The 19,696-nt window shown below is 43.4% G+C and overlaps 1 protein-coding gene across 2 annotated transcripts in view; it reads right to left on the reverse strand.

Annotated features, from left to right (window-relative positions):
• SMARCAL1 (SWI/SNF related, matrix associated, actin dependent regulator of chromatin, subfamily a like 1) overlaps positions 1-19,696 on the reverse strand; it is a 192,129-nt gene that overhangs the window by 13,996 nt on the left and 158,437 nt on the right. For both annotated transcript variants that reach the window (XM_029605117.1, XM_029605118.1), the window contains exon 14: positions 4,589-4,771. In XM_029605117.1, the coding sequence (XP_029460977.1) occupies positions 4,589-4,771 (183 nt within the window). The remainder of the gene's footprint in view (positions 1-4,588; positions 4,772-19,696) is intronic.

A 19,696-nucleotide genomic window follows, 5' to 3' on the forward strand; every position in this document is an offset into this window, starting at 1 on the left:
ATCACAACGGTTCACAATAGGGCACAATAACTATGTGTAAAATCCAGAATCTGGAATTCTAAACTCTTAAACAGGTGCCGTTAATTTACTGTAACATAGTTTCATTAAAAAAATATAATTTGGTGAGTGTTATAAGTCATGTCCGGTTTTCTCTTATTCGGTTATGAGATATCGTACTACTTTATTTTGGTTTTTTTTGTTGTTTAAAAAGAAAGAATGGTTTAGGATAAGGTAATGAGATGCACACACTAAAGAAACAAGGTGTGTGAATGTGATCTAGACTGACTGCAACCAAAATTTCCTGTTTTTTTGCTCTCAGTTCTCTTTGTGGTATGCTTGCTTAAATAGCCATGTTTTTAAACTTTTTTTGAAGGTTTTGATGATACTTTGTAGTCTGATTTCTAATGGCATATTGTTCCATATTGTGGGTCCGAAGCGAAAAACCTGTGAGGGAGTCGGTTGGACCGTTAGATGACAAGGGGTTAAAGGAGCTCTTAGGGAAGATAAGGCCATTGTAAGAAGACTAAATGAAATTTTTGCTTCCGTGTTTAATAATGAGGATCATAAGAACATAACAAATTGCCATGCTGGGTCAAACCAAGGGTCCACAAGCCCAGCATCCTGTTTCCAAAAGAGGCCAAACCAGGCCACAAGAACCTTGCAAGTACCCAAAAGGATGTTACGGAGATAGCAGTTCCAGAAATGGTTTTCGAGGGCGAGTCAGACGAACTGAACTAAATCACTGTGAACCTGGAAGACGTAGTAGGCCAGATTGACAAACTAAAGAGTAGCAAATCACTTGGACCGGATGGCATGCATCCTAGGGTACTGAAGGAACTAAAAAATGAAATTTCTGATCTATTAGTTAAAATTTGTAATCTATCATTAAAATCATCCATTGTACCTGAAGACTGGAGGGTGGCCAATGTAGCCCCAATATTTAAAAAGGGCTCCAGGTGCAATCTGAGAAACTATAGACTAGTGAGCCTGACTTCAGTGCCGGGAAAATTAGTGGAAACTATTCTAAAGATCAAAATTGTAGAGCATATAGAAAGACATGGTTTAATGGAACACAGTCAACATGGATTTACCTCTTGCCTAACAAATCTGCCTCATTTTTTGTTGAAGAGGTTAATAAACATGTGGATAAAGGTGAACCGGTAGATGTAGTGTATTTGGATTTTCAGAAGGTGTTTGACAAAGTTCCTCATGAGAGGCTTCTAAGAAAACTAAAAGGTCATGGGATAGGAGGCGATGTCCTTTAGTGGATTATAAACTGATTAAGAGACAGGAAACAGAGTAGGATTAAATGGTCAATTTTCTCAGTGGAAAAGGGTAAACAGTGGAGTGCCTCAGGGATCTGTTCTTGGACCGGTGCTTTTCTATATATTTATAAATGATCTGGAAAGGAATACGACGAGTGAGGTTATCAAATTTGCGGATGATACAAAATTATTCAGAGTAGTTAAATCACAAGCGGATTGTGATAAATTACAGGAGGATCTTGCAAAACTGGAAGATTGGGCATCCAAATGGCAGATGAAATTTAATGTGGACAAGTGCAAGATGTTGCATATAGGGAAAAATAACCCTTGCTGTAGTTACACGATATTAGGTTCCATATTAGGAGCTACCACCCAGGTAAAAGATCTAAGCATCATAGTGGATAATACTTTGGAATCGTTGGCTCAGTGTGCTGCAGCAGTCAAAAAAGCAAACAGAATGTTAGGAATTATTAGGAAGGGAATGGTTAATAAAGCAGAAAATGTCATAATGCCTCTGTATCGCTCCATGGTGAGACCGCACCTTGAATACTCTGTACAATTCTGGTCGCCGCATCTCAAAAAAGATATAGTTGTGATGGAGAAGGTACAGAGAAGGGCAACCAAAATGATAAAGGGGATGGAATAGCTCCCCTATGAGGAAAGGCTGAAGAGGTTAGGGCTGTTCAGCTTGGAGAAGGGACGGCTGAGGGGGGATATGATAGAGGTCTTTAAAATCATGAGAGGTCTTGAACGAGTAGTTGTGAATTCGTTATTTAAACTTTCAGATAATAGATGGACAAGGGGGCATTCCATGAATTTAACAAGTAGCACATTTAAGACTAATCGGAAAAAATTCTTTTTCACTCAATGCACAATAAAGCTCTGGAATTTGTTGCCAGAGGATGTGGTTAGTGCAGTTAGTGTAGCTGGGTTAAAAAAAGGTTTGGATAAGTTCTTGGAGGTAAAGCCAATTAACTGTTATTAATCAAGTTGACTTAGGGAATAGCCACTGCTATTAATTGCATCAGTAGCATGGGATCTTCTTGGTGTTTGGATACTTGCCAGGTTCTTGTGGCCTGGTTTGGCCTTTGTTGGAAACAGGATGTTGGGCTTGATGGACCCTTGGTCTGACCCAGCATGGCAATTTCTTATGTTCAAGACTGATTTCAAAATGGCCGTTGCTCCCCCGCTCAGCGGGAATAGGTCGACTGCTCTGTCGGAAGCATCCCGCGACCTACCAGGCTTGCACTGCTTCAGTAACGCTGTCTCAGTCCCCCCCGTGAGAAGCCCTCCCCACCGGAGAGGCAGCAGGAACACCTGCCAGCCCTAGAAAGCCATGAATAGTGCTCCCCGCACATGGAGCAACAGCTCGCTCATGGGATGGCTCGGCGTGCCCTGGACCGCGTGGCCCGCACCGAGAGAGGACACTAGATCGGGAGCCACCTCAGGTACCTGCCTCTGTCCCCGACTGCCATCCTATGCGACCGGGAGAGCCAAAAGTAAAAAGCAACAGCGCTCCGACAGCTTCCTTTTTTTTTTTTTTTTTTTTTTAACAGATTTCATAAGACAACACTAAAAAGTGTACTTTCCTGAAAGGCAGAGGCTTCCAGTGATCCTTGCTGAAGGGGAGGGAGCTAGACCACTAGCTTTCAACCCTGGTGCGACAGCTAGAGCAATTTTGGGGTTCCCAACCCCTGCTCGTTCTATCTTGCTACCAGGAGGGATGGTCCCACCAGGACCTGCCAACATCCTGGGAGGAAATCTCCCCTTTTCCTTTATTGACTCTCTCTCTTTTTTTTTTCAGGTACTGAACCACAGGTTTTGTTCTACCTCCATCTGCTGGAGTCAGAGAAATACTGAGGAGATGCAGGTGGCACACCGGGTTAAGAGGCGGTGCCTACAAAACTGTCTCTGTCTCCATCAGCTGAAAGGGAGGCAAATCCCAGGAGTCTGGACTGGGAACATGAATTTACATGTGATGAGCGCTTTTAGCTACGCACTTGGTCGGACATGCATTTTGGATGCGCTAACCCCCATTTTGCATCGTCTGAATGCCCTTCCAAGATAAATGTTTGTAAAAATAAATTTCCCTTTTTCTGTCCCTGAACATCTTGCTCCTGGCTGCTTCCATGCTGTGTTGGTATATAAGACAAGCACAGGGGATTCTTAGCAGTGGGAAGGAAGGATGAATTTGGAGAGCAAGTAGGATCTGTGCTACTGCAGTAGGAAAGGTGATGGGTAGGTGACTTAGGCCTGGAGGTCATTAGCCACCAGCTTCTATGCTGGGCACCAACTGCCAAGGAACTGCTCCTTACCAACTGTCCAGTGATGCAGAGCAAAGCTTTGCTGACCGCCTGATCCCCACCAAAGTACCTGTGCAGACACTATAGTAACAACGCAGATGATAGCAGAAAAAGACCAACTCACCAATACAATCAGCCCAGTTATTCCTGTAAGGCTGCCAAGCATAGAGCATGAGTGTTTGCAAGTTATCACACTATATTTAGGATAATATTTGTCATCTTCCTCCACATTACTCTGCCCTCTTCTGTATATGAACGTATAAACGTCCCATTCTGGTCGTACCCAGCACGTCTCCCTTCCCATTTCTAACCCACAAAGCTTTGTAAATAATCTAAATTGCTACCATTACTTGCATGGCTGTTGCCTAATCATCCAACCTATTAGGTCTCTGTGGCCTTTAAAGAAAATACTCTACCACCACAGCCTGCTGCCCAGTCAGGTCATATGAGGAGCACATAGCCTGCCAGATAGATATGGCTACATGAGCAACTGCATTTCCACTGAGACTTCTAGATTTTACTGTACTTGTATAGCCTGCCAACCAGATCCAGCAGCTAGTTAATTCCTGCCAGACAGATCCAACTGCATTACTGCCTGCATTTCTAGTTATTTGCAACTAAGGATGCACTGTGCTTATCCCATGCCCTCTTGAAGCCCATTACTATTTTAGCCTCCACCATCCACTCTGGGACGGCGTTCCACACATCCACTTTTTTCGTGAAAAAATATTTCCGGATGTTGCTCCTGAGTCTATCCGCCTTAGAGCTTCAAATCATGACCCCCTGTTCTCGAACTTCCTTTCTACTGAAAAAGGATTGCCTCCTGTGCATCATTTATACCTTTCAGGTATCTGAATATCTCTGCCACATCTCCTTGTCTCTTTTCTCTAGGGTATTTTATCTCATCGGGCTTCTGGTGAAAAGCTGCACCAGAATCTCAGAATACTGGGGGGTATGAAAATGAAGGATGCAGACATCAGGCACATATCAGGAATACAAACTGCACTTTGATTTGCTTACGCCTGGATTCCAGAAGAGCTCTGCAAACACCACCAGGTCAGCAGCAGAAAGGGTTATCCCCATGTTAGCCGCAGTGAGAGACAGCACAGCCACATGGCACTTCTCCGAGAACTGGAACTCCTGGCACAGGTTCTGACGGTTGGCCGAAGGCGTGGAGCCATCAATGCGAATGAACCCGACCTCCTGTGGAGGGGAACAGGGAAGATCACTCAAGATTTCGTTATTTTCATCAGTTCTCTCACTGATTCCCTAACCCCTCTCCCCATCCCTACCACCTCCTTGAATATTGAAAAGTTTTTCTTATTTTGGCATAACAACAAGTATGTGAACCTCATGGGGACGATCAACACAGAATAATGATGTATCACAGACTACTGGTCTTACACCAAGAAGCTACAAAACACAGACATAATTAAAGAACTGTTATGCAAACTAGCCTCCCTCCCTCCCACCCACTCCACATATTGAGCCAAGGGAGCAGAGAAATCTGCTCAGGCATGCAGCAAAGTTAACAGCAGGACTGCCAATGTCATTTTATTGGTGAGAGGAAAACCAAAGTAGTTACAGGGTCAGATTTCCTAGCAAAGTAAAGCAAATTTGCTTACTGTTTTCCATAGAGAGCAGGATAAATTAGCCACGACACATAGTTGATGTCATCCAGTGACACTGAATAGACCCTTCTCTCCTAGGTCATAGTTTTTTTGCTTCACTGAGCATGCATGGGCATTCCCGCTGCCTTGTGAGTCCCTCAGTTATTTATTTATTTATTTATTTATAGTTTTTTATATACCGCCGCTCATCAAAGATATCACGTCGGTGTACAATGAACAGGAACTTACGCCGGAGCGTTATACATTTAACAGGATTAAATAAGCATTATACATTTAACAAAAGTAAGAATATATATATTTGAACATAAAACAAGTAGAATCTTTTAAAACAGAACTATCATTTAGGATTAACTGAGCTGAGTTAAACAGAGCTGGAAAGTAAAGGGATTTTAGGAAATTAGGTATGAGGTTAGGGACAGGTTAGGAGAAGATGGAGTTATAATTAGGAGTGATAAGAGAGGGGAGAAAGCGCTTCAGGTGCAATTAAGAGCAAAAGTATGGAATGGTATTTACAGTAAGGACATAAAAAAGGGGAAATTAGAGATAGTGTAGAGAAAGGGGGTGTTGGGTAAATAAGGCAGGGCATAAAAAGGGGAAGAAAGACATATATATTTCAGGTATAGGCATGTGTAAATAACCATGTCTTGAGTTTTTGCTTGAAAGTTTTGGGAGATGGCTCAAGGCGCAGTTCAGTGGGCAAGGTATTCCATAACAATGGGCCAGCAAAGGAAAGCGCTCGTGCTTTGGTGGAGGCATGGTTATATATTTTGGGTGAGGGGGTCTGTAATGTGGCGAGGTATTGATTTCTGGTAGGTTTAATAGAAGTTTGAAATTGCAGTGAATTATTAAACCATTTCATTTCAGGATTGTGGAGGGCTTTATGGATCAGTGTTAATGTCTTGTACTGTATGCGATATTGAATGGGGAGCCAGTGAAGGTCCTTCAAAACTGGCGTAATATGTTCCTTTGAGTTTGTGTTAGTAAGGATACGGGCTGCAGTGTTTTGCAGAATTTGTAAGGGGCGGATGGCATTTTTAGGTAGGCCTAGGAGGAGTGAATTGCAATAATCTGTTTTGGAAAACAACATGGCTTGTAAAACTGTCCGGAAATCAGATGCGTGAAGCAAGGGTTTCAATTTTTTGAGTGTATGTAATTTGAAAAAACATTCTTTAAGGATTGCACTGATAAATTTTTTGAGGGTCATTTGGTCATCAATAATGACTCCTAGGTCTCGGACTTGGTGAGAGAATTGTATGTGCGTTGGTGTTATAGGTAAGGTAGGCGAAGTATGTAATGGAGTAGGAGGAGATATGATCATGAGTTCTGTTTTTGTGGAGTTGAGGGCAAGTTGTAAGGAGGTTAATAGATTGTTGATAGCAGTGAGAGTAGTGTCCCAGATTTCAAGGGCTTTGGATATAGATTCTGTTACTGGAATAAGAATTTGTACATCATCAGCGTACAAAAAGTGTGGAAGTTTAAGGTTGGCGAGGAGATGGCAAAGCGGAAGAAGATAAATGTTAAAAAGGGTAGATGAAAGTGAAGAGCCTTGCGGGACTCCTTGCTTCAGGGGGATTTCTTTTGATAGGTAGTTGCCAATTTTGACTTTATAATTATGATTGGACAGGTAGGAAGTAAACCAGTTATGAGCGGTACCAGTTATTCCAATCTCGTGTAGGCGTTGGAGGAGAATTTGGTGGTTAACGGTATCAAAAGCCGCTGAAATATCCAGGATTACTAGAAGATGTAGTTGATTTCTATCTAGGCTTTTGAGAAGGTAATCAGACAGTGATAAGAGAAGAGTTTCAGTACTATGTAATTTACGAAACCCATATTGTGAGGGAGAGAGGATTTGGTGTTCTTCTAAATAGTCACTGAGTTGACGGTTGATAGTTTTTTCTAGGATTTTAGCAATAAATGGGAGATTAGAAATAGGGCGGTAATTGCCAAGGTCTAATGGGTCGAGCTTAGGTTTTTTTAAAGTAGGTTTAAGGATAGCAAATTTGAGAGAGTTGGGTACTTGTCCAAATTCGATGGAAGTATTGATAATGTTAGAAATGGGGCTGGCTATTAGATCAGGGACAGTGAGTAGGAGTTTTGTGGGGATGGTATCAGACGGGTGAGAGGAGGGTTTAGCTTTTTTGAGCAGGGATTCAATTTCAGTTGTTGCTGTGTTTTCAAAGAATGTTAGCTGAGGTGCAGAGTCTTTTGTGTGACAGAGGTTATTGAATTGGGGCATGTGGGGATTATGGGGGAAGCGTGTCATGATTTTGTTAATTTTGTCCTGAAAGAAAGAAGCCAGTTGTTCGCATTTGATTTTGGCTTCTTCTTCTGGTATGATATTTGGAGTGAGGTTAGTAAGTGAAGTGACATATTCAAACAATACTTTTGGATTGAATTGAAATTGATGTATTTTACCAGCATAGAAATTCTTTTTTGCATTGTTGATCATCTCACTATAGTTTTGCAGGGAAGTTTTGTATCGTGCAAGTAGAGTAGGTGTCTGTTCTTTACGCCAATTTTTTTCAGCTTTTCTAAGGGCTTGTTTTAGGTCTTTTAGTGTGGGAGTGTACCAGGGTTTTTTTGTATTTTTCTGAGAGGAGAGTTTTTTTGTAATGAGGGGGCAAATGTTATTAGCAACTGAGAGGGTGTATTCATTCCATGAAGTTAAAGCAGTGTCAGCATTTGATAGATCAAGGTTAAACTGGGTGTTGGATAGAGCTGTGGTAAGCTCGTCTCTATTGCATGTTTTTCGGTATTGTATAGTGGTAGAGCAGATTGGGAGGGGCGGCAGTCTTTGAAGAGTGTTGGATGTTCTTATGATATAGTGGTCAGACCATGGGATGGGTGTGCATGATAGAGAATCAGTTACGAAGTGACGGTTTGATTGCAGAGCTTAGCTTCAGCAAGATAGTCGATTCTCCAGGGAGGCAGGTGGCTATTAAACACTGCTAATTCATCCTGTTTTCTACAGAGAACACCATTCATGGTAAGCAAACTTGCTTTCTCCATCAACAATAGGAGCTGAATTATCCATGACACCTGGGGAGTCGCAGAGCTGAGGGTTGCAGTGGAGCACTTACTAAAAAAGCAACCCAGTCCCTCCTCTGTGGAATGCGGACTACTGTGTGAACAGGCTGCACAAAACTGCTGCCCAAAGCCACTAACAAATCTCCATAGATTGTTTAGACATGAAGATGTGAACTGACGACAGAGTTGCAGCTTTACAAATGTTTTCGATGGGCACGGCTCTTAGGTGAGCCACTGAGGTAGCCATAGTTCTTTCCTGATGAGCTCTGACAGAATCAGGTACCTGGAAGCCAGCCAGAACATAGTGTGATACAGTCTGCCAGCCTGGTGGACAATGTATGCTTGGAAATAGCTATATCCAGTCAAAGTCGTAAAAGGCAAAAAACTGAAAAGCCCGACAATGTGGTTCAGTTCTCTCCAGATAATATGCCAAAGCCCTTTTACAGTCCAGTGAATGGAGGACCTTCTCCCTTTTATGTGCATGAGGTCTTGGAAAGAAAGTGGGCAAAACAATTGTTTGATTCGGATGAAAGGCCAAAACTAATTTTGGCAAAAACTCGGGGCCAGTACAGAGCATCACTCTGCTGTGGAAAAACTACAGGTAAGGTGAATAATGACCCAATGCTTGACACTCACTGTCAATTCTAGCCGTGTGATAGCAACTAGGAACACTACTTTTCATATGAGGAACTTTAAAGAAGGCGACTAATTTATTTATTTATTTGCGTTATTTTTATACTGCCTTATTTGACAATCAAAGCGGTTTACATCTAAAAACACAGAAAATTAAAAACCATTATTCATTTTTATAAAACAAGCATTTAACTGGATATGATTACAAATAAAATGAAATAAATTTAACATCTTAAAAAGTTAAGCATCGTATCTGGTCTCATCAAAATGACATTACATGTTTTAAAAATTCAAAACCTTTCAACCATTCTTGTTAGTCCCGGGAGCCCATATCTCCATGTCCTTGCTCTATCCAGTGGCATATTTGTGGAAGCATTGTTGAAAGTATTTATTCATTAAAGGCTTGCTTGAAAAGCCAGGTTTTTAGCAATTTCTTAAAAGCTTCAGTATTATGCAGGGCAGAGAATTGTTCAGGCACAGTGTTCCCCCATAGAGGACCGGCCACTGAGACCACTCTGTCCCACACTTTATCTAAACGTGCCTGCTGAATTGTTGGAACTGCTAATAAACCCTTAGTTGCTGAGTGCAGACACCATTGCCTCACCAATCAAGATAACTTAAAATCCTTCAAAAAAGACTTAAAACCCTGGCTTCTCAGCCAATCTTTTAAAGATAGCACTCAATGACTTTAAAATTCTTTTATATATTCTGCCATTTTTCAATCTTCAATCTCCCTGTTACAATGATACAGATGCCCTTCAATGCTTCATGAGATATATGTACATCTATTCAGGGTTCTATCCTGTGTTATCTCGTTATACATTCTCCTGTTGTATTTACTATCGTTAATTTTAAATTGTAATCTTCATACATCGTTCTATGTAACATGTTGTTTCTGTATGTAAACCGGAGTGAAGGCAACTCTGCTATACCTCGGTATATAAAAAATGCTAAATAAATAAAAAATAAATAAATTGTGGTGTTTAACAATGAAGGCTTGTGCCTAATCAGATGGTTTCGGGATTATGAATGATTTTATGAATCAATATTAAAACTTTGCACTGTAATCTAAAGTGACTTGGTAACCAGTGAAGTACTCTGTCAGTACTCTGGTTGCTGAATTTTGCAATAGTTGTAACAGTCTAATGGTATTCTTAGATACACCTAATTAGTCAGTGCTTGAAAATGGTTTGTAAGGCAGTTTCATTAGTTCTGCCAATACAACTTCGAGATCCCATGGCACCAGTGGGTTGGTGACCGGACGTCTCACATTTCATAAGCCTTTCATGAACTTCGACACTAAAGAATGGAGATTGGTTTGCCATCCACTTGAACATGATAAGCCACAATGGCATTTAAAACTATAAGTTCTTCTAGTTGATCGCCTTCTGGCCAAAATCACAATATTCTCAACTTCCTTGGACAGTGATGAGATTAGTGAGTGCTCAACATTCATGCTGTCAAGCTGAGAAAGAAGAGGTTCAGATGACAGATGACATTCTTCTTAAGTTAGCAAAGAAGGATTGGATCCCAGAGAGATCAGAGGATTGACTGACAACCTGATAAGGTAAGACAACCATACTTGTCTGGGCCACACTGGAGCCATGAGGATCAAGCCCACTGGTCCTTCAGTGCTTTCTGCACTTTACTTGCCACCAGTGAAAGTGGCAGAAAAGCATACAACAAATCTGCATCCCACTTGAGCAGAAAACCATCCGGAGCAGATATGAATTTGATTTGGAGCAAATTTTTTCAATTTTCCTGTGTCCTCTGATGCAAAATTGATCAACAGACAACCCTAGAGGTAAAAAAAACCTTTCTTCTACTGTTTGGTCTAGAGACCACTCATAGGGACAAAAAACTTTGAGGTGATCTGCCAGCATGTTGGAGATGTCGGGAAGGTTGGTTGCTTGAAAGGCAACTCTGTAGCTGCAAGCCCAAATTCTTAAAGATTCTTGGCTATGCCCCCTTGCTTGTTCATGTAGAACATTGCTACTTGGTTGATGGTTTGAATCAGAATTCTCTTTCCCTGAAGGAGATGCAAAAAAAATCCTCTCAATGCATATCTGATTGCTCTTAGCTCCAGAAGGTTGACCTGAAACACATTCAGTTGATGACCAGATCTCTTGGGTTTATAAGAAACCCGTAAGCACCCCCCCTCCCAACCCTCCTGGTGGCTTCATCAATGCTAGCGTCACTTGATGAAGTAGAAGTAAAAAAAAAAAAGCCCCCATCTCCAGGAAGTTTGTGTCTAACCACCAATGGAGAGACTCCTTCATGTCTGCGATGATCCTCACCAGATACCACACAAGGTCTGTAATATCTAATCCCACTGAGTGTGGAGGCCCCACCGAAGAATCCACACTTTGAGGCAGGTCATGGGACCTGCATGCACCATTGCCGCCATATGCCCCAAGACAACCAAAACATATCGAGCCAGGACTTGTTGCTATAGTAGGTTCTGGATCAAGGTTCGAAAGCAGAATGCCCACTCCAATGCCCAGTCCAATAGGAGGCACACTCTTTCCTCCAGGGATCTATATACTCCCTGATGAACTTGATTCTTTAGGAAGAAATAAAGTTCAACTTGGCAAAGTTGATTATGAATCCTAGTGACTGCATTGTCTGGAAAGAGCTGGATCATCTTCTGTAAGGACTGCAATACCCCTGTTTGGGAAAGCCCTGTCACTAGCCAATCATCCAGGTAAGAAAAGACACAAATTCCCTGGGGAAAGTGGGGCTCTGCTACCACTAGGCATTTTGTGAAGATCTCAATGCCACTAAAAGCTCGAAAGGGAAAACCTTGTATTGGTAGTTAGACAAATCCACTATAAAATGGAAACATTTCCAATGGGAGTGATGGATGAATATATGAGCATACGCATCTTTCAGATCTAGGGTGCACATCCAGTCTCCCATTTCAATAAAGGGTAAGATGATGTGGAAGGATTTAATTTTGAACTTCTCCCATAACAGAATCTTGCTCAGTTTCATAAATGCAGGATGAGACTCAATCCCCCTGACTTCTTAGGGTTAAGGAAGTAGAAAAAGTAGAACCCCTTACCAACTGCTTTGATAGGGACAGGTTCCATCTCCTGCTGGCTGAGTAATGACTGCACCTTGAAATGGAGCTGGGTCAAGTGAGACAGATCTGAATTGAAGGCTAAACATTGGTGCAGCACTAGAGGATGGTAACCAGATTCCACAACGGTCCTTCGTAATCTTCCTCTTCACTCTATTAGAAAAAGGTGAATCCTCCCCCCTACTGGGGAAGTTGTGGCTTGAAGTTTAAGTCTTGTCAAAAACTAAGCCCAGGCTTAGGCTGGGTCTGTGGTGGTGTCTTTGGTTGATGTTTCTTGGGCTGTCTATATGTTGTAAGCTGTTGTTGTGGAAGTGCAGGTGGTGCATAATACTGCTGAAATTGGCAGAACAAGAATCTCTGGAAAAAGGAGCGTTTAAAAGTGAAGTAAGAATGCCTAGACACAGACAGCTGTTTGGTTCCTGTAAATAGAGACTGAGTAGAGGTGGTATGTCGCACCTTAATTTGGGTGACTGTTTTCCTGATCTTGTCTCCAAACAGGAGGTCTCCCAAACAAGATACATCAACTAATTTGTCATGAACATCTTCACGAACATTGCTAGTTCTCAATCGGCGTGCTCCAATGGCTGCTACAGGAGATTTCACAGTAATATCGAACAATTTACATATTGAGCGGAAAAAATGATGTTCGCACACTTGTGTGTCCAGAAAAGTCCGCTGACAGTTTTCCTGCTCTCTGTTCAGACATTCTACCAGGAGTTTCAGCTTGTTGATACAAGCGTATCAGTATTGTCATGCCAATAAAGTTTTCTGAATCTAAAGGGGGAAGGGGGTTGGAGGTATGAGGGGAAATGCATGTTTTTCAGCAGCTAGAAAGCTGATGTGAGAAGAGTCTAAAATATGAAAATATAGAAAGAATCCTCTATTACCATGTGCCCCATCCTCTTCCTATATCAATTTCTAAACATTTACTCTTTAGGTTTTTAGATTTCTTCCTTTTCATTAACAAGTACTCTCCCACATTCTTATCTGTAAATCCCATAGGACTGAATGAACTGGGATCATTACAGACTCGGACAATGTTTCCAAAATCCAGAGAAGGCTGAAGATTCTAGTTTGGGGTTCCTAGTCTTTACAGATGTTGACTCTCATTACCTTATGTAGCTTGTCCAAGAATTTGGGGTATGAAAGGTTTTCTGGTTGCGAAGAATGCTCCAGCAGATTAGGTAGGCAGCCTGAGGGAATCCTTGTAGATTCTTCCTGAGAACTGAGAGGCAAAGAGGCACCAACTCATGACTCCAATGATGATGAAGGGGATCGGGGAAGGTTCCTCGATTGTCTCAGAGGCGAATATTGCTGGGGCATGATCCAGATAGTGATGTTCCATGCTCCTTCCTCGGACTGGCTAGATTCCTTTGCAGAGAGAATGGTTGGGGGTTAAATTCCATCACTGGGACCTCTGATGAGAGCTCCTGTGGAATACAGATGAGATGGATTCCTCATTGAGGGAATAAATTTGCCACTCTGTACAGGAGAAACTAAACGGTACCCTCCTAGTCATTCCCTGCTAATGAGGTAAAGAAAGACTTCACCAATTCCACTACCTGTTAAATGGGCTACTGGAATTGGGGAAGAGATATCCTCCTCTTATACCAGTATGGGGTCATCCTCCCGAGAAGCTCCTAGAGGACTCCAGAAGGGACCACCCTCCTGGGTCAACTGTAGTAGTGGACACATGGAAACCAGAGGCACAATGGGCATATATGATCCAGAGTCTCCAAATGAAGTTCTCAGTCAAGGAGGCAGGATGTCAAGTACAATGAATTACACCCCCCCCACCCCCCACCAAGGCCCCTCAATGAATGGTCTTGCCTTGAGTGCACAAACAGGGCCAGAGACTGGTGCTCTGATTCCACCAGGGCGTGGAATGTAGATAGATTTGAGATGGTTGAGGGGGGATATGATAAGAGGTCTATAAAAATCATGAGAACTAGGGGGGCACTCCATGAAGTTAGCAAGTAGCACATTTAAAACTAATCGGAGAAAATTATTTTTCACTCAACGCACAATTAAGCTCTGGAATTTGTTGCCAGAGGATGTGGTTAGTGCAGTTGGTGTAGCTGGGTTTAAAAAAGCATTGGATAAGTTCTTGGAGGAGAAGTCCATGAACTGCTATTAATCAAATTGACTTAGGGAATAGCCACTTAGGCGTTAGTAGCATGGGATCTACTTAATGTTTGGGTACTTTCCAGGTACTTGTAACCTGGATTGGCCATTGTTGGTATCAGGATGCTGGGCTTGATGGACCCATGGTCTGACCCAGCATAGCAACTTCTTATGTTCTTAACGGAACAAACAGCTGCGATAGCTAAACTGAGGCCTGATGCATCGACGGAGATACAGGGACCAATGGCTGGTGCATTGATGGCACCGAGGGCTGGTGCATTGAACGTGCCCAAGCTGATGCACCTGGGCCTGATATGCTGACAGGACTGATCCTGATCTCAACTTCTTCTCATGCATCGACAAGCCCCTACGGGTCACAAGACGAAGAGCTCACCAACCCCTGTTCATGACACCTTCATGCCTTGCTTGATCCCAGTGGCATGGAGGATCCAGGAACCAGCACTGCAAGAGCTTTACCTGAGGAGCTCCTTCTCAACTTGGCCTCAGAGGGAGCCCCAGCTTCTTACCGAACTGCGAAGTTCTTTCATCTTCCAGGTCCTGTTCCTCTGGTACCTCGGTGACATTTGGCCACAGTCATAGGATTTGGCTGTAACAGTCTGGTCTCAGATATTTGTAACAAATATTGTGGCCACCGTTGATATACATCTTTAAACTACACAGGTAATCCTAGAAGCCACTAGAAGTGGCCTTCTTGGAATCGGGCACTCCTCAAATCTTTCTGTATTAAGTTTAAGTCTTTTTCTTTTTTTTATAGCAATGAAAAATGCTGTTGATGGGCTGCCAAGGCAGTGAGGCAACTTGAAGCAAGTTTAAAGAAGAAAGAAAAAACGAATTACCAAATCAGAATAGAGAGGGGGTAACCATCCGTGCTGAATCTCAGACAAAAAAAGACTAAGGGGCTCAGGAGGCAATGTGCATGTGGGAACTCCCATAAATGCTCAGTAGAGCAAAAGCTCTATGAGCTAGGAGAGAAGGGTCTGTTTGGTGCTATCGAATGATGTCACCCATGTGTCATAGCTAATTCAGGATTATGAGGTTTATATGGTATTTTATTTATATTCTGGTTTGTTTCACATACATTTTGTCATCGGTTGCATGTCCATGTTTCTTTATTTTATTATGTATGTTCTTTTGTGACCCAGTGTGAATGCATGATATGTTCAGAATACAAATACATTGAAATTGAAATTGCTTGTCAACAGAGAAACGCTGTCCAATTTGAGAAAAAGTCAGTGGGTATTTTTTTTACCACTTGTCTGTGCACCAAGAGAAAGTACACGTGTATTTTACTTGGAAATTTGCTGTAAATACGAAAGTACCTGCAGACTTTTTGCACCTGTATTTTTCCTGGGTACTTTTTCCATGGAAAATAATGCAGGTAGAGTTGAAAATGCTGCCTACAAATGTTAATTTACCTCCCCTCGCACATATACCTCCTTGACTTTCAGTACTGTAGCTGCCTGTTTATCACTGGAGATAAAATCCAAACTTGTCCCACTTCCAGTTCTTAGGTCCATGTTCATTGTTTTGCTGACTGTGCCTACCTCAAAGCTTATTTCAAAGCCCTGCAGCAGTCAATCGCCTAACTGATGCTACACAGAAACTGGCCACACACAACCCACACGGAAAGAACATCCCACAGCATGGGTTCCAAACATACAGGAAAATGATGGGCTTAGCACAGGGTGCCATGTGTCTGCTATATCTGCAGGCATTTTCTACGTAATTACAGTTAAGAGACTTCTGCATACTAAGGAACGACAAAGGAAACGGGATTCTTTTACAGGAAGGCCATCACGTGCCTGTGCGAGTCTTCTGAACTGGACTTGGTTAATGAAAGTGAACAAGTCTAAAAACCCAAACAGAATTAGACACATTTAGAAATTTAGAGAGGAAGAGGATGGGGATCATGGCAATGGAGGAGTCTTTTTTATATTTTTCATCTGTTAGACTCTTTTCCCATGTCAGCTTTCTAGCTCCTGAAAAATATGCATTTTCCCCCTCATACCTCCAGCCTGCTCCCCCTTTATCATGCCAGTAAAGTTTCCTGAATCTAATGTGTACACATTACCAAATAAAATGGATAAAAATAAGAGGTGAAGAAAATCTATGGACATATTTTTTATGCCCCCATTCTCCTGTACAGTCTTTAAAGGCTCAGAGGCAGCATTCCCTATTTTCTGTGCAGTTACTACCAGAATTATTTTCTTTGGTTCCTGGCAAACTTTTACCTTTCTCAGGCTGTAGACACTTGATTTGTTTCAGGAAACCCTTTTTTTTTTTTAAACCTTTTACCTATCCTGTGTGACATCCTACTATGGCATCACATCAATCCTCACAAATTCAATGTGGCTTGCGACCGTAATGAATGAGCTTTTAAACCATCTGGAACAGGTTTAAAATACATGCGGCAAATATATGCGGAAGCGATAGCCTCTTTCAACCAGTGGGCAATGGTAACTTTAGACGCTTTATGTCCTTTCTTAGTACCACTCCACAGAACAAAAAGATGATCTGAAACCCGAAAGGCGCTGATGACCTCGAAGTAACGCAAAATAACTCTTCTGACATTTAGACACTTCAATTCTCTGGCGTGAGGAGTATCCCGATTGAAAACCGGAAAAGCCTGAAGTTCCACTGACTGATTTAAGTGGAAGGCTGAGACAACCTCTGGAAGAAAGGAGCAACACCCCAGAATCAAAAATCCATAGAAAAGGCTCCCTACAGGAGAAGGCTTGAATCCTGAGACCGGCCTAGTGGAGCAGATAGCCACCAAAATCACCATCTTGAGAGTTAAATCCTTTAAGGTGTCCTTCTTGAGGGGCTCATAGGGAGGTTCACATTATACCCGAAGCACCAAATTAAGACTCCACGAAGGACAAATGGAACGGACTGGAGGGTTCAAGTGCTTCGCCTCTCTAAGAAAACGTACTACATCAGGGTGCGCTGCCAGAGCCGCACCCTTAATCTTGCCTCTAAGACATCCCAAAACTGCTACTTGCACCCAGAGGGAACTAAAGGATAACCCCTTGCTGAAGCCTTTCTGTAGAAATGCAAGAATCTGTGCCACCAAGGCCTGACGGGGAAGGACCCCTTACTCGCTACACCAAGAGTTGAAGACCTTCCACACCCTGACATAAGTTAGAGAAGCAGAGGTCTTCCGCGCCCATAAGAGAGTGGAGATGATATCCTCAGGATAACCTTTCTTTCTCAACTGTTTCCTCTCATAAGCCATAGACCAGGCGGATCATAAGTGATCCGCCTGGTCTAAAAATACCGACCCCTGATGCAGCAGGTTTGGAAGATGACATAAGTGTAGACGATTGTCCAAAGCTAGGTTGACTAGGTCCGCGAACCATGGTCTCCGAGGCCACTCCAGAGCTACTAGGATAATGTCCCTGGGTGAGCTTCTATTCGACTCAGAATCTTGCCTACCAGAGGCCATGAAGGAAACACATAGAGCAGAACGTCGTGGGGCCAAGAAAGTACTAGGGCATCTACTCCTTCTGTCCCATGTTCCCTTCTGCATTTTCTGAGTCGCCATCAAGTCCAAATGAGGAGTGCCCCATTGGCGAGAGATAAGCGTCATTGCATCCCAGGTCGGCTCCCATTCTCCAGGGTCTAGTCATTGATGGTGAGAAAATCCGCCTGCACATTGTCAACCTCCGCTATGTGAGAAGCCGCCAGCAGGGCTAGATGTCGTTCCGCCCAGTCCATCAGTTCTAAGGCTACTGGACGCCTCTTGGTTCCCCTTGACGGTTGATGTAAGCCACTGTTGTCGCATTGTCGGACAGAACTCGTACCGCCCGATTGCAGACAAGAGGGAGAAATCTCTGCAATGCCAAGCACACCGGTCTCCACTGGCCCTGGGCTGACTGAGATTGATACATGGCTCCCCAACCGGAGAGGCTGGCGTCCGTGGTTACTATCACCCACTGAGGCACCTCGAAGTCCACACTTTGCTTCAAGTGGTCAAGGACAAGCCACCAACCAAGACTGAACCTGGCGGACTCTGTTAGTGGCAAGGGAACTTGGAATTCCTCAAACAGACATCAGATCCTAGCGGGAAAGCAATGCTCTCTGCAAAAGCCTCATATGAGCAAATGCCCTCGGGACCAATTCCAGAGTGGATGCCATAGAGCCAAGAACCTGCAAGTAATCCCAGACCCTAGGTACTGGCACTGACAGGAGATATTGAACTTGTGACGTCAGCTTGGTTATCCGTTCCTCCATGAGGAAGACTTTGCTGACTTGGAATTCGAATCACGCTCCCAAGAAGTCCAAGACCTGGGAAGGAAGCAGATGGGTCTTGGACTGACTGACGACCCAAGGGAGCGCAGATGGTGTAAGACTTTGTGTACCGCCAGCCTGCAGATGTCCTCCAACTTCACTTGAATGAGCCAGTCGTCTAGGAATGGATGAAGCAGTAACTCCCTCCCACCTGAGAGCTGCCGCTACCACCACCATCACCTTGGTGAAGGTGCAGAGAGCTGTCGCCAAGCCGAATGGGAGGGCCCGGAACTGAAAATGTCTCCCAAGGACCATGAATTGAAGAAACCTTTGATGATCCTTGCATATTCCGATTAGCAGATATGCTTCCATTAGATCCAGGGAAGCCAAGAACTCGCTGTTGCGCGTCGCCGCAATGACTGAGCATAGGGTTTTCATCCCAAAATGTGGTACTTTGAGAGCTTTGTTCATCTTCTTGAGATTCAGAATCAGACGGAAAGAGCCTTCCCTTTTGGGCACCACAAAATAGATGGTGTATCTCCTGGTCCTGCACTCATCTGGAGGAACAGGAACAATGGTCCCAAGACCTTCCAGCCAGTGAAGGGTCTGATTCACGATCTGCTTCTTTACCTGTGACCCACAGAGAGTAATCACAAACAGGTCTCGCAGAGGCTGAGCAAATTCTGAAGGGTAGCTGTGTTCTATGATGTTTAGAACCCACTGGTCCGATGTTATCTTGACCCATTCCTTCTAAAACAGGGACAGCCGTCCACCTATGACAGGAATGGAGGAATGGATCGGCGTTATCTCATTGAGAGGATTTGGGTCCCAAAGACCCTTGATTGACTCCGTCGCGGTTCGGTCTGCGTCCTTGAAAGGCGTGAGACCAAGATTGAGATCTCCCCGATGATTGCCTCTGTGGTGGGGGGGTGCCCTACTCTGACGGAAATGTCTCTGACTCTGAAAGCGAGAGTGGGGAGGGAGAAAACTCCCGAGGCTTGTCCTCAGGGAGCTTATGCACCTTATTCTCACTTAAGGACTTTATCAGTTGCTCCAAGTCCTCCCCAAACAGGAATTTGCCCTTGAAGGGGAGCGCCCCCAGCTGAGACTTAGAAGACACATCGGCAGACCAGTTGCGTAGCCACAAGAGCCTTCTGGCCGAAACCGCGGACACCATAGTCCTGGATGAGGTACGGAAGAGGTCATATAATGCATCCGTGACATATTCCATCACTGCCTCCAAATGCTCCGACTCCTGAGGAAATAGATCTCTAGCACTGAGGATTTATTGAACCCACCTTAGGCTCGCTCACTGCATAAGACTGCTGCAGACAGCAGCCCTAACACCAAGTGCTGACTGTTACGGCTATGCCTGCTATG

This window comes from Rhinatrema bivittatum, chromosome 6, assembly GCF_901001135.1.
Source record: "Rhinatrema bivittatum chromosome 6, aRhiBiv1.1, whole genome shotgun sequence".
NCBI lineage: Eukaryota > Metazoa > Chordata > Amphibia > Gymnophiona > Rhinatrematidae > Rhinatrema > Rhinatrema bivittatum.